This window comes from Lissotriton vulgaris, chromosome 6 (assembly GCF_964263255.1).
Source record: "Lissotriton vulgaris chromosome 6, aLisVul1.2, whole genome shotgun sequence".
Lineage (NCBI taxonomy): Eukaryota > Metazoa > Chordata > Amphibia > Caudata > Salamandridae > Lissotriton > Lissotriton vulgaris.
The window spans coordinates 1693223955-1693240104 of NC_141694.1; the positions used below are offsets into that span (position 1 = coordinate 1693223955).

A 16150-nucleotide genomic window follows, 5' to 3' on the forward strand; every position below is an offset into this window, starting at 1 on the left:
GAACAGAGTGTCTGAATTAAGCAGACCACTCTTACCCAGTCCAAAGATCAGGGATTGATCCATCACCGTTATTTATCTCACTGCCCCATCCCAGCTCAGAACCTGGCTATATGCAAATCAGTCTGTCCCTGGCCCAGTGCATCATGGGAACAGGGCAGACTAAACTACCAAGCCAATTCTTCACCAGAAAGGAGACAAGCTACCGGGGACCGGTTTCTGGCATTTCAGCCGTCTTCGGCCCGGCTTGCTTGAATCCTGATGGAGCAGTGAGAAAGGGACTCATGTCTGAGTATACCCTGCCACACCTATAGTGGCCAAAAACGATTCAGAAAAGGGGGTGGTGATGAACAGAGTGTCTGAATTAAGCAGACCACTCTTACCCAGTCCAAAGATCAGGGCTTGATCCATCACCGTTATTTTTCTCACTGCCCCATCCCAGCTCAGAACCTGGCTATATGCAAATCAGTCTGTCCCTGGCCCAGTGCATCATGGGAACAGGGCAGACTAAACTACCAAGCCAATTCTTCACCAGAAAGGAGACAAGCTACCGGGGACCGGTTTCTGGCATTTCAGCCGTCTTCGGCCTGGCTTGCTTGAATCCTGATGGAGCAGTGAGCTAAAAAACGGTGTTGGATTAAGCCCTGATCTCTTGACTGGGTGAGAGTATTCTGCTTAATTTAGAAACTCTGTCCATCACCACCCCCTGTTGTTTAATAATTTTGTCCACCATAAGCGTGGAAGGGTATACTCAGATGTGAGTCCCTTGCTCATTGCACCATCAGGATTCAAGCAAGCCGGGCCGAAGACGGCTGAAATGCCAGAAACCGGTACCCGGTAGCTTGTTTCCTTCCCAGTGAAAGAATTGGCTTGGTAGTTTGGTTTGCCCTGTTCCCATGATGCACTGGGCCAGGGACAGACTAATTTGCATATAGCCAGGTTCTGAGCTGGGATGGTGCAGTGAGCTAAAAAACGGTGTTGGATTAAGCCCTGATCTCTTGACTGGGTGAGAGTATTCTTCTTAATTTAGAAACTCTGTCCATCACCACCCCCTGTTGTTTGATAAGTATTAAAAATAGGGTCAAAGAAGTTATCAGTATTGGCATCTTGTTGTTTAGTGTTGTATACATGATCTTGGGCAGGCAGGGGTCCATGGGAAAACCCGACTTTATATTGCCTTATTAAATCCTAAGTTTGTGACAGGGATAGTGGCGAAAACATGGATAAAGTAACAAGGTTATCCACGGATGGAGAAGCTGTTGTATCATTGGGATAGATATCAGCCTTATTGTCCAGATATGTTGATATCAACCCACTGGTCTCCAAGGGCACTGCGGGTATGCTGCTACCATTGCTGCTGGACCCTACCTGATGTGCTCTGATTAACAGCTTCCTGAGACTTGCTTCATGTGCCATTCTCCTTTCTTCCATGGCCAGTCTCTAACTTGGCAAGCTGCAGCTTGAGCTCCTTCTCCGCCTTTCTGTCCTCCAGCCCATTTGGGGCCAGACAATGGGAAAGCCCACTACTCCCTGGTTGCAGAGGAGCCCCCCCCCCCCGCCCCACCCCCCCACGGGTGCTGCAACTCAATACTTATGTCCAGGTTCACCTCTTGCTCCTCCACATCATCCCTCTTTCCTAGTTTGCTGCTGCCAGTGATTGGTGAACCTCTGTCCAGGCCCTCAGAGCCTTCTGGAGCTCCAACTTCCAGGTGTTGCTCTTGGCTGGAAGTCCACTCTCCTTACAGAACTCTTTGAACTCAGCCATAGTGTAGCTATCTAGATTGTGAGGCTCAAACTCCATCCTTGTGTAGCCACAGACACAAATAGTCAGGTAGAATGAGAGCAAATGTGAAAAAGCAAAACAATCCAATCAAGGAGTTTTTAAAAGAAACTACAAATGGTATTAATTTATTTATCTGGAAGTTTAGTGTTACACAAAATCACCATATGTAACTGCACAAATTAATGAATCTCATCGCTGACCATCAATGAAAGAAATCAGGTTACTGGTTGAGGGGGTGAAACCCTACTCAAGAAGGAACCACAATAAATGTCAGGATGAACCATAAACAAACCCCAAATTAACCGGTGCTTAGCCCTCTGATAGCTTGGCACACAAGCATTCAGGCTGAACTTAGAGGCAATGTGTAAAGTATTTATGCATCACCTCAAATAATAATACAGTGAAATCACAGCACAAGAAACATTCCACATTAATTTAGAATAATTGAGTATATTTTAATAAATTACTTGACACCAAAAAACCACAAATCCAATTAGTAGAAACAGAGATAAGCAACTTTAATGATTTTAGTAAAAATAATGCTTAAAAGCATAAAGTGCCAACTGTGGTTACCTGGTCCTGCCGGACCTGGACTGTTCGAACTGGCATCCTGGTGTGGTTTTCCTGTAACCTTTTGCATGCAACCATCCTGTTTTGCTGACTTCATTTGTGCTGGTGTTAGGACCCTGCACACATTACCACCGCTTACCAGTTAAGCAGTGCTAAAGTGTTTGTACTCTGTTGTTAAAACATCGTAGAATTGACTTCGACGCCGAGAAACGCCGACTTCGCCGACGCCTTGACCTGGGAACTGCCACTCGTCCCTGCGGCCTCCCCGTGTCCCAGGAGGGATTGACCGCCGAGGCCTGCGCCAACATCTTGCAGCACCCGCTTCTCGGGTGCCGCTGCGCGGTGCTAAGGCGTGGGGTCGAGGCTGCAGGTCATCACTCAGCAACCATCACCGGGAGGAAAAAAGAACTGCGAAAGGTAACTGGGGGCGCGTGAGGCAGGGACTCCATAGACCAGGAGTCCCCGCGCTGCACAGGTGTGCACGGCCGCGCCCCCAGCAAGCCACGCCCCCGGCCACAACACCCTCCACAAATAGAGGGCGGCAACGCGTAGCGGGACGCGAGCGGGACGCCGAGCGAAGCCCGGGCAAAGGGCAGGCCCTCTGTGGCCCTCAGGGGCCAGAATAGGCCGGGCAGGGCCAGCCCCCTAAAAATTGCCCCTTCAAAAGCCGTTGTTAATTGTCTCTCGGTGCCTAGCCTGACTACTGGTCATCTTCATCGACACAAGCTATAGCCGGCTGTTACTACCCAACACAGCACCCCTTGCAATGAGGAAAATTGCTAAGAAGACCAGGATGCCTACCCTAAGATCGAGTACAAAAGCCAAATCGGATCATCCACCACCTCTACCGACCCTAACTGCCATTGACAAAATGCTTAAGCAGACCATAGGGGCGGTTTCCGATGCCATAGCTAACACCGAGAGAAGAATGTCTCTACCACCTGTAACCATCATCCAAGATACCCAGGAATCACTCTTTAACCTTTCAGAAGCCTCTGATAACTTGGTAGAGGAGACCTACACTAGCCGGCCCATAACTCCACCATCTTTCGCTGACCTTCCTTGTGCCCAGGCGACCGCTGAAACTAGCAGGGACAGACCTGGTGCACAATTAAGCACTCAAACAACCACTAAGGACGCAGATGCACTCTCTGAGGAGAAAACGCTGCACAGGGATGGCCGTAAACAAGGGAGGAAAAAAGGTCACGCAAAGTCCAGCAACCACAATCTGATCACACCCATCAACCCAGCCACACCGGGAATACCATGCTGGATAACCAATATGGTGGCGGATCTTAAATCTGACCTAGAGCATTCCATCACGGTGCTGCTAAAACCCCTCATAGCAAAAATAGATAGACTAACATCATTGGTTAACAACAAGGGGATAAGCCCGAAAACTCATCCCGTGCAGGAACGAGATTCAACAAAATCTAAGGTCCCCACCACAACAAGTCTACCAAAAGATAAGGCCTCTCTAGTACAAAACGGGGCCCCCAAACCTAACAACGTCAATAACACCAGTGTCTTGCAGAAAGGAGCCAAGGAAAAACAGAAGGCTGCCTCCACCCCACAAGCAGGTAAAAATAAAAATCAAACGCCGATCGGCAACAATAAACCTCTACCCGGATCTTCACAAACGCTTGAAGAAAATAAGGCCTTAACCCCGAAGGCGGACCCTAAGACCTTCCGCACCCCCACTGCGACAACCACCAACGATAAGAAAACCACTACACGCTTCAGGACAATTAATCTCCCCCCTGAGGCATTGCCATTTGTAGTTGTCCTCACAGGAGTGCCCCCATTAAAGGAGGGCCAAAGGGATTCACAAATTGAATTAAAAAACAAATGTGCACAGTGGCTGCAAACACATAGGCCCCTGCCCCCAAACATCTATGGGGAAATCCTCTCAGTGAGAAGGGGCGAGCGGATCGGCAAAGGCACCAAGACCATCGCAGGGGACATCATCACGGTGAATTTCAGAGACATGGCAGCAGTCAACTTCATCTGCAACGCCCCCCCGAGTCACACCTGCTCACAAATTCACCCGGTCCATCTATCTTACTTCTACCCCCTGGCACCTCAAAGGCCGAGGCAGAATTTTAACCATAACAGAACACCGCACTTGGGTTTCCAATATGGCCCACCCCAATGGCAAAGGCCAAACCCTGTATTCCCTGTATTCCCTACCTATGACTCCTCAATAATGCAGTACGCCCATTGGAACAGGTTCAGCACACTTGAAGGGGTGGACTGACAGAGAATGGACCGTTTTCCACCAAAAATCCAAAGCAGGAATGAGCCAAGTCTTACACCATTAGGGGCGGAAGAAGGAGCAGCCTACGGACAACTTGACGTTACGGGCCCAGTGCACACCACAGAAGGTAGGAGTATACCACCAAACAGTACCCAGGGCACAGGGGAGGGGACAAATTTCGACAGAAGAATCGCCACCCCCCCCGGGCCGCAATCAAGCCGGGCCACCGTACCTGCAAAGGGCAAACAACCAAGTCCATCGCCAGGTGAAGGTAGAAGGACTCCCAAGGTCATGATTCACGATAACCTACTAATAGCTACCTGGAACATCGCAGGGCTAGCGACTAAGTTCGCATCTCAGGACTGGCTCAGCTACATAAGGAAATTTCATATCCTATGCCTCCAAGAGACCTGGGCCACCGAACCGCATGATTATAGCATGGAGGGCTACAAAAGCTTCTTTGTCCCTGCAAAAAAAGCTACTTCAGGGAGAGCGAGTGGGGGGCTCGCGATTTACGTCCACTTAGATATTAATGGCACCTGGTCCAATACCAAATGGGTCACACGTAACCTTCAGGTACTAAGGTTCACCTCATCAAGTTTAACATTCCTACTAATGAACTGGTATAACACACCGGCTATAACGGAGAAGGGCGTAGCCATAAAAGAACTTGAAAATTGTCTGAACTTTTTATCTAAGACACCAAAGCCCATGAATTTAATTCTAATGGGAGATTTTAACTGTCACCTCTGCGAAAATCTGTTACCTTCTAATAATGACTGGTCAAAATGCACGATTATGAAAGGCCCACACTTCACCCACTCATCAGAGGGTTGGGACCTAGAAAGACTAATGAAAAGGCACAACCTTACCCAAACCCTGGACCTTGCCATCTTAAATGAGAGAGGAGAACTAACTCCAACATTCAAAGGCAGAGGCTGTCATTCTTATATTGACTTTGCATTAGTCTCTCCTAATTTAAAAAGTCTTATCAGCACAATCCTCATAGAGGCCAGTAGCTTCAGTGATCACAATCCGGTGATCATTAAAATGGAAGGTTTTGTCTTTTCAGCGGAAAAGAGACCGGTTATATTGGAAAAAGCAGTGGACCAGGGTAGAAGAATTAAATGGGCCAAAATTGATGGGAATAGTTTTTATAAAAAACTCTTATGCGAAGCCTCAGTAGCGATCGATAAATGTCTCGACCCCTGCGTAACTGGAGGTGCGGTGGTGAAGGCATTTGAAGAAATCGCGCAGGTTGTAAATAATTCCCTCCAAACCAAAGGAGTGAACAACAATATTTCCACAAACCCCCGCTGGTTCGATCCTAAATGCACAAAGGCGTTGAAAAACCTGAAGGTCAGTCTACACGCCCAACCAAGGGACAAAACGAAGGTGGCAAAGAACAGAGCCGAATACAAAAAAGCAGTGAAGGCACGAAAGCAGAGTATACAAAACCAGGCTTGGGAAGACCTAAGGGATGCCGCAGAAAGAAAGGACTCTACCGCCTTCTGGAAAGTGATCAATGCCCCCTGCTTCCAGGACCAAGGGGCCCCAAAAATCATGAACACCATCTTGCCGGAGCAATGGCAGAAACATTTCCAGAGTTTATATAACCACCCAAACCAAGCACACCAAGAGGAGCTATCGAAGGCCCATCAGCCCGCTAAACCAAACTTCACCTTAAAGGAGGTCGAATTAGGAATAACCGGACTGAGCAAAAATAAGGCGCCGGGCCCGGACGGAATACCACCAGACCTATTCCTAAGCAAACCAGATCTATGGGCTCCGTTACTCACGAGGGTGCTAAACGAGGCAGTGGAGGTAGGCCTCCCCCAGTCCTGGTCAACGGCGACCATAGTCCCTATCTATAAAAAAGGCAATCGGGACGACCCCCAATGTTACCGACCCATCTCGCTCATCGACGTGACAGCTAAGGTCCTGGGTCGAGTCATCCTATCAAGATTGCAAGACTGGACAGAGGAGCAACAAATTCTCTCCGAAATCCAATACGGCTTCAGGAAAGGCAGATCTACCACCGACCAATGCCTAAATTTATACCTCCTGATTGCAAAATACACCATCGCCGGGAGGGGGTCAATACATATGGGGTTTATGGATCTCTCAGCGGCCTTCGACCGCGTAAATAGGAGAAAGCTCTGGGCTATGCTAATGGATCTAGGTGCGGATCACTCACTAGTTGACACCTTACAAAACCTACATCGCAACACCTCAGCAAGTGTGAGATACAGCCAGGAAGGAAAAAAGACCGATCCCTTTATCTGCAATAGTGGAGTAAGGCAGGGATGTATCCTCGCCCCATTCCTTTTCTCCATTTACATTAATGCACTGGAACAGGACCTTCTTAAACTTAAAGTTGACTCACCCCAAATCGGTCATCGAGCTGTACCCGTACTACTTTATGCCGATGATGCGGTTTTGCTCTCGAGAACACCCCTGGGCCTGCAAAAACTAATTGACGGGTTTGTCAAATTCATGGACAAGTTGGACCTGGCAACAAACCTGGAAAAGTCCTTCATCATGACATCAGGGAAACCTACAAAAGGATCTTTTACTTATAACATCGGGTCAAGTCTTTCACATATCTGGGGGTGTTATTCGATCACGATCTATCGTTCAAACCCCTGATTGAAAAACACTCGACCAAATTGGCGGCCGCAGTAGGAGCCATCATGGGGTATGGGCAGAGACTAGGGAAATGGTCCCCGGAACAAATCCTGACCTTATACAGATCCATCTGCTGCGCGAAAGTAAGTTATGGAGCGGAAGTGTGGGGCTTTCTGGGTAAAAAAGCTCAGCCACTCCAGACGGAAGAAAACAAATTCCTACGAAGAATACTAAAAGTCCCACAGAGTGTTTCGGCCCACATCATACATGAAGAGTTGGGAGAACCTTTCCTGGAGGACAAAATCAAAATTAAACCTCTTCTGGCTTGGGTGAAGGTATGGACCAACCCCGAGGCGGCCCTAACCAGACAAATTATCGAGGATTGCCTCAAAAGAGACAAAGGCCATGTAATCCCCTGGCTGAAATTTGTTAAGGAGTCGCTAACAGAGATTGGCTGCTCTAAATACTTCTTAGCCCCCGACTCTTTAACCCCGGAGTGCAAAACCTTGGTTAAAAAACTCTTCCTCACACATCTGAAGTTAACAAGGGCAGAAAAAGAGAGGCTTAAACCTACCAATCTTTCTTACAATAATCTCACACCGAAGCAAGGCATGGAACCTTACCTAAGGGTCATGTACAATGCGCAGGATCGCTACCTCATAACCCGATTTAGAATCAACATGTTACACCACATCCTTGCAGTGCCATCTGGATTTACCCACACTGTGGAGGAGAAGGGTACCTGCGGCTGCGATCATAGATCTCCGCAGGATACCCTTCATTTTGTCTTATTGTGTCCTTTCTACGCGACACCAAGACGCAAGTTCCTGGTGGGTATCCTGAAAGAGCTAAAATTCAAGCACGCGAAACAGGCGTTGAGATTCCTACAGGAAGCCGAGGACGCTTACACCCTATTTTGCACGATAAATTTCATTCGGATCGCAACAAGACTGAGGACTACCAGAGACATTGTCCCTTAATGTAATTGAACATTTAAATTTCTTAAAACTATCCTGGCCCTCCCATCAAGTACATAAAATGTTAAACATTTATACTTTTTAAACTGAATATTATTAATATCGCCTTTTAACTTGTGTATGTATATTGTATTTGTGCTTTTATGGTGTCTTTTTAAGAACCGAATAAAGTTTATAAAAAAAAAAAAAAAGACATACTCAATTGGCATATTAAATTGTCTTGTAAGCCACCAGTAAACTGGCACTGCCTGTGCCCAGAGCCTGTGAATTAAGTGCAACTAGTTTGCCTGCAGCACTGATTGTGCCCCCCCACTTAAATAGCACTTTAACCATGAATCATTCCTTCTATTGCAGCATGTGTGTGCAGTGTTTAAAATACCACGTCGACCACTGCTTGATTGGTAGGACACCTTCAGGCACCCTTTCAAAGGCCCAGGGCGAAGGTGGCACCAATTTGGTAGCAGGACTCACAACAGGCAGAGTCCAGGTGCTGGGTTCAAGGTGGTTTCAGCAGTTTTTGTTCCTGTGGCTCTGATTAGGGGGACAGCCAGCTAACCATTGGAGTCAGTTTGGTGGTCCGGGTTTCAAGATGCAGGTCCAGTCCTTCTCAGTCAGGTAGCAGGGCAACAGAGTAACAGGGCAGCTGAGTAATAGTCCTTCTTGTGGCAGTGCAGCACAGCAGTCCCTATTCTGAGTCTTCCATTAGCATAGATGTGTACTAAAGAGTTGGGATTGAGGGTAAATTATATATAATTGGTCCCAATTTGAAGTAGGAGAAGTGTCTGGAGATTCCCACCCACAAAGGTGTCTGAAATTTCCTTCCTCCCTGCCCTGGCCCCGGCTGGTCTGGGGTCACAAAAGACAAGTGTGAAAATCTCTGTGTGTGATGTGCAAGTGTGGTAGGTGACAACTCCTCTCCTCATCCTGACAGAGATGGCCCATCCTACCAACACTGTCTGGGAACAATACCCAAAGACCAACTGCCAGCTGTACCTAGTCATGTGACTCAGCTACTGGCCACAGGCGCCAAATAGTTGGGGCAAGAAAATGGTAACTTTCTAAAACTGGCATTTTCAAAATTGTGACTTAACATCTGACTTTACCTTTAAAGAAGGTTTTAATCTACAATTCTTTAGACACCAAACTCCACATTCCAGCCTTCTCCCAAGTGAAACTTTTGAGTTCTTAAATGTAAGAATATAACCCAATGTTATCCTTCAGGGGAGGTAGGCCTTGCAGTAGTGAAAAACAAATGTAAGCGCTTTTCACTACCAGGACACATAAAAATTCAAAAGTACATATCCAACTTTTTAAATACACTACACCCTGCTCTATGACATATTTAGGGCCTAACATAGGGGTCACTTTCATGTATTAAAAAGGCTGGGGTAGGCCTGCCAATAGGCCAGGTCAAAATGGCAGTTTAAAACTAGGCCTGGGCGGAGTTCCGCCAAGCAGAACTCAGCTTAATGAAAAACATTCTCTGCCACGTTCCGCGAAGTTCCACAAGTGGTGAATTTAGGTAAGTTGTGCTGCTTGCACAGATTTTTAGTGCTGGGTGTTTGTCCCAAGGTGTAAAGTTAGTGCGAACGGCATCACGCACAGTGTAAAAGGGCGCAGCTTCTTTCTGCTGCTCGAATAGATGTTCTACTCGAGCGGCAGATTTCTCAATGCGAGTGGCAGGTTTCTCAACGCGAGCAGTAGCAAACCTGCCACAACCGCCTTCATTGAGAAATATTGCCGGGAGATGGTCTAGCGTTGGATTTTCCTTGCTCGCCAACTTAACAATAGTGAGCCGCGAGAGAGGAAAAACTCTGCTCTGCTGAGTTTTTCGGAACTCCCCGCTCTACATAGAACTAGGACTGGGAATAGCTCCTGGAGCAGAGGTTACCGCCAAGGTCTTTTTAAAACTGAGCCCTCACAGGCTGCAATGGAAGGCCTGAGACATGTTTAAAAGGCTACTAAAGTGGTTGGCACAAATCGTGCCACAGGCACACTAGTAATATTTAATTTACAGGCCCTGGGTAGATGTAGTTCCACTTTGTTAGGGTGTAAGCCAATTTTACCATGTTTCAAGGAGAAAGCACAAGCACTTTAGCACTGGTTAGCAGTGCTAAAAAACATAGTATCTAAAACCCAACAAAATGGATTCAGAAAACAGGAGTGTTAAGGCAAAAGGGTGGGGGGATCGTGCAGAGAGGGCCCAGTCCTACAATAAGTATTTAATGTAATGTCTTGAATTGGCTTAGCTTTGTAGGGTAGTACCTCAACTACTTCAATTAATTGACTCAGGTTGTGTCAAAACACAGATCTGAGAGAACCTCTGGTCAATGTCTGGTCACTCTGGCAATCCTCACAGAAATATGCGCTAAACTAAAGCAGTACCAACAAACCTAAATTAAGAAAACAACACAACAAAATTACCAAACCCAATTTGGAAAAATAAAGAAAAGTGTATTGAGCACAAAGACATCAAGATAATCAAAGTAGATTAAGGGGACAAGGGCTAGCCTGACCTACATAGTGAAATAGCTTTTGCGTTTTATTTTGCTGTGAAAGCAAACTAACCCTAATATGCAGTGTGTCATATTTTGCTATATTAGCACATTGCCTTGTGGGTTTACAGACAAACTTTAGGGGTGACCTATTAATGTAGAATGGCAAAGGCATTGTTCCCTCCCATGAGACACTGCAATCCATTTAATTAGTAACCTAGCCAGAACACAGTGATGCTCCTGGCAGAATATATTGTCATTATGTGGATTGTGTAAATATACACTTCAGCCATATATAAGATTTAACCTTTTATGCAATTGGTGCACCTAAGTGATAATTTACAATGGACATATATACATTTCAATAGGTGAAATAGAGAGTTCAGAAGTATACCACATATTTTAGAGGGGAAGTACAGACACTTTCTTATTGTTTAGCAGTGGTAAAATGCACAGAGTTCTAAAGTCATGAAATTCAGACATGCAATGTTGCTGAAAATTGATTCATTTCTTACATCTAGCATTAGCTCAGATATCTTGATTTTACAAAAATGAGTGTACATTATAGTTACTTATTACGGCTTTCCTGCAGCCCTCTTCGTCCATTAGTTGGTTATTGAGCAATTCGGATTTTTCTTTGACCCACGACAGAATACAGCACCTGGCAAAGGGTCAGCCCTTTCCTGCCATGAACTACCTTCCCTTTAGGTGCCAGCATTCTGTCCATTCACAAGGAGCACATTTGTACATAAAGTAGTTCCTTCAAGTGCCAGGGACTATTATGACAATGTTTATTTTTTAGACCAAGAAAATATTGTTGCTTCTATCCATTTTCTGTTTAGATTGACGAGGTAAGTTCACCAACAAGAAGTTTTTACAAAAACAATGACAAAACAATCATTGACAAAGCCAAAAGGGTGTAGGCAAACACAGGCCTACTGGTCTTGTCAATGCTTGTTTAAAAATTCGAACGTTAGCATTGATCATTATACTGTGAACGTTATGTAATATTAATTCCCTTGGAAGCATGTGGGTGCATTTTGGGAATTTATCAGACTCTGTACACAAAAGTAAGTATGTGTCTGATATGGATAAAATGAGGATATGGCATGATGATTTTGGACTGAAAAGGTGCATTAGCATCAACATAGCTTTGATGATAAATGACATCTCCTGCCCTGGACTTCTAATGAAAAGGGTTTACTTTTGCAACCTGCTCCTTTTTGTGTGCCTTTGTTATGTAATGCACCTTTTGAGACTGAATACGGGGTGCTTCTGCAGCAAAGAGATTACAGATGTGTAGCACTAAGTTGTGGTTGTGTATATCACTTACATTAACACCCTAACAATCAGGAGGAAAACGTATTGGCTGTAAGTTTGAGGAGAAAACATTCTCCACTTAATAGGGTACTGTTTCTGTGAGGAGGAAGGGGTGATGGATCGATCCTCAAATGCATTCTCTAGTTTGCAGTTGGGTCCAGGGACTGACAGTGGGTGTGGCAGCACATGTATAATATTTCACACTGGATACACAGACCTTTGGGAATCTGAATCATTATGTTGTTCATTCCGACCAACCTATTGCAACCACCCCCACACACAGACACACAAAAAAGTAACACTGAAAACATGAATTGATTATTAAAACTAGGTAGATTAGTGACGTCAAAACAGGATTTTATCCTCCACTCCTCATCAAATATGTTTCTTTGTAATCCATTTTCTTCCTCACCCGTACATCACCATAGTGATGTATGTGTAGCACCTTAAGTGTGAGGTGCTCCTGCTGATGGAAAATTATTCTCTATGCTATGCTGCTCCTTGGACTTGCTTGAGGCTATGTCAAACATTTAACAAAAATGTAAAATAATCCTGAACACAGACACATGATACACGGTCATTAAACCACTTGCAACTAGATAGGTGAGTTGTAGGCTACACACATATGCCAGACACTTAATTTCTTGATCTACTCATTGGGTTTGGAGCCACTAACCTGGCAGTGACAAAAGCTTCTGATGTTAAATCTCACCATCAATGAATTCATGAAACTGCAACAAATAGTAACTGGAGTCCATTACAGTAGTGGCTGGGCTGTGGTGGACACGGTGGAGATGCTAAGGATACCTAAGGGCCAAAACTTATGTGGCAGATGTCCTAATTTCTTAAGCTCCCCCAGAAAGTTTTGTACCTTTCAAAGTATTATTTTTCCTCCCACTGACAGCCTTAACACACTCTCAATACCACTTCACTTGCATTGAGGTATTTTTTTATTTGGGTACGCCGCCACATTGGTTGTCAGCAACTTTCATATTCACACCCAACCATCCAATATTGCCTACCGCGGTACACAACTCCGAAGAAATAAACTATGACAGCGACATGCAAAATGTATGTACTGTTCAGAGTGCTGGTCATGTGTTAACCACTTTCATCATTTATGTCAATGGTCTCTAAAGGGTACTCCATTTTCTACTTAACTCCCCAAGAGTAACGATGTCTATTAGTCAAGATTGTCTGCTCCATGAGGTGGTGACAGTAGCTTTGTAAAGCAAATATAGTTTCAAAGAAAATAACTATAAGCATGACTGAAAATACTAGATACTTTATGAGCAGCATTTCTTGAAAATAAAAATGATAGATAGAATGTTATTAATATATCATATGTCTTACGGAATGTTTGCCTTTATATTAATTCCTCATCAACCAGAGATAAATCGAATGCATGCTCCCCACGGTTCCCCATTGATGCAGATGAAGTAAACAGCCCAGTAATGGGGAAATAAACTGATTTCCCACAAGCGGTTCTACTGATCATCTCTCAAGAAATGCAGATAAAAAATATCTGTGCCGCAATATTATGCAATCAACCACGACCAATCAGTAATTTCACCATTGCTTCAAGAAGGGACAGTAGTCACCATCCACTATCAACCAAGGTCCCAATGTAAACACCTGGAAACCTATATAGTCCATGGGGTTTTCATTCGGTGAAGTTCTTTTTACCAGCCTGACCGTCCAAGATCCCGGCCAATATCAAAGATTAAGGACATACCGTCATGGAAAAGCAAATTACTAGATTAGCATTACCATCACATAGCTACAATATCAAGATGTGAAAAGATTTTAAAAGCTAATCACAAGATATTTACCATGCAAAATAAATACACATATTTATAAAGCTTTATAAAAAAAATGTACCTACCAATGGTAAGGCTGTCGGAGTTCTATAACAAAGGTCCTCTTTTCAAAAGCAGGGCTATGTTTAGTGCATGGAAATGTCTCTACCTGTGCGCTGGCAGGTTGGCGAACGGATAGTGTGTAGTTGAGTATTTCTCCGTTGGCACTTTCTGGGAGATCCCAAGTTGCTGTGATCTCATTTGAACTCCATGCCTTCAGTTTTGGAGGCATCATACCAGATGGAGCAGAAGGGTCAGTTCTTGTGCTGACAGCTGGACTGGTGGCACTGCCTTGACTGTTATATGCTGTCACGGTGTAAGCGTATTCCATGCCCGGGGCTAATGAGAAATCATGATAGTAGTTTTCAAGGCCAGTGTAAATTAGCTCTTGGTCTCTATTGAGCTCATAACGTGTAAGTCGACCATTGGGCTGATCGGGTTCTTTCCAAAAGACTTCTATTGACTCTGGCCCTGCAACTTTCAATTTTGGTGGACTCATGTTTGAGGGTGGGGATTCCATTGTTCGCATTGCTTTCGATAAGCTTGATGTACACCCTCCATTTGTACATGCTACTAGAGAGAAATCATACTGTGCATAGGGCTGCAAGTTGGAAATCACTTGCGATAGTTGTCTCCCAGCAAAGTATTCGGCATCATTTACACGTATTATGTAGTTGAGGATGTCTCCATTTTGTATCAGAGGAGGTGACCACGAAACATTAATCTGAGTAGAGCTAATGGCTTGAAGGGTTGGGGGACTCACAAAATCTGGAGCTGCCTCTAGAGTCCTTACACTGATTGGTTCACTGGTGCTGCATCCTCCGACAGTGCACGCTGTTATTGTGTAGTTGTAGACTGAGTAAGCCTTCAAATCTTCATCAGTGTAATTGAAGGTGGCAGCATCAAAGCTGAAAGGAAATGGGACCCTATTTCGGTGAAGTTGATAGGACTGAATGACTCCATTTGATGATTTTGGGGAAACCCATGAAAGTAAGAGTTTATAGGGACTTTCTGAAAAATAATATATTTTTGGAGCTTGTAGACCTGTTGGAGCTGCCTGGCTTGTCTTCACTGTTGTCCACGAACTGTCTGTAAAGCCTGCTGAATTCCAAACACGTATTTTATATCTATAGGTTGTCCAAGGCATCAAACCTTCATGCCTGTACATATATTTGCTACTCTCTGTGTCATATCCTGAGAATAGCACCTCCTCTTCCATATCCCAGAAAGCGCTTTCCTGCATACATTTGCTAATGACATCAAAATGCGTTATCTTTCCATTTGGATTCACCGGGGAAGACCAGCTAAGTTCAGCAACTGTTGCATTATGTGACTCTATTGTTGGTGGTGGCTGAGAAGCAGGCGGAGCTTCTTCTGTTTGGACAAGCTGAGGGCGGGATCGGGTGCAGCCCGCTACTGTGCAGGCTTCAAGAACTAAAACATATTGAGTGTATGGCTCAAGGCGGCGAACCAAGAATTGGTTGGTCAAACCACTGTACTCAAGGGCATCATCGCTAAGAACATTGTACACCTGTAAAAGAGAGAAACACATGCATTTAGCAATTTCAATTGAGATATACAGATAAATAACGTGTACATTTATATCAATAAATATGCATAAAAATTCCTGAACAATGTGTAACATTCTGCAACCTGTAAAAAAAACCTGTTGCAGCATCACAGGAAAACATAATTGATGATATCTCATTCTCAAGCAGCTTTACCAAGTGCTTACAACATAATGCAATCTTCTGATTCAAACTTACTTGGACTCCTTCAGAAACCTTGCAACTCATTCACATTTTTAATCAGTTGTCACGTGGGTGCACAAGCAATTCAATTTACATTTCAAAAATCCATAGAATCGGGATTTGTTGATTCTTAGGAATTGAAATTCCACTTGCTTTTGTGGAAATGTTCAGCCCCATGGTGACCATTTCTGGATGGATACGTCTGTGACAGAGTAGGAAAGATGAAAGGGGTGTGGCTGAGTTAGCCATGCCCAATTATGTGAACACTCACAAAGTTGGAGTATTCAAAAAGGCTATTCCCAGCCTGTAAACACACAGAAAATAACCACAGAAAATGCAGGACTAAATGGGTTTCCTTCGTGGGGAATGAATTTTCTGAAGATTATGGCAAATAGTTTTTAAATGAGCGTGCAAATTAACTGTACCTTATTTCCAAAACAAGTTATGTTTTGAAAGGAGGCTAGCAGGCGTATAATTTGACATTTATAAATATTGTTGCTTTCCACATTTTAC

At 44.6% G+C, this 16150-nt stretch overlaps 1 protein-coding gene across 1 annotated transcript in view; it reads right to left on the reverse strand.

The window, feature by feature from the left end:
- USH2A (usherin) overlaps positions 1-16150 on the reverse strand; it is a 2319650-nt gene that overhangs the window by 200251 nt on the left and 2103249 nt on the right. Inside the window, exon 53 of the mRNA XM_086925936.1 lies at positions 13913-15417. Within this exon, the coding sequence (XP_086782062.1) occupies positions 13913-15417 (1505 nt within the window). The remainder of the gene's footprint in view (positions 1-13912; positions 15418-16150) is intronic.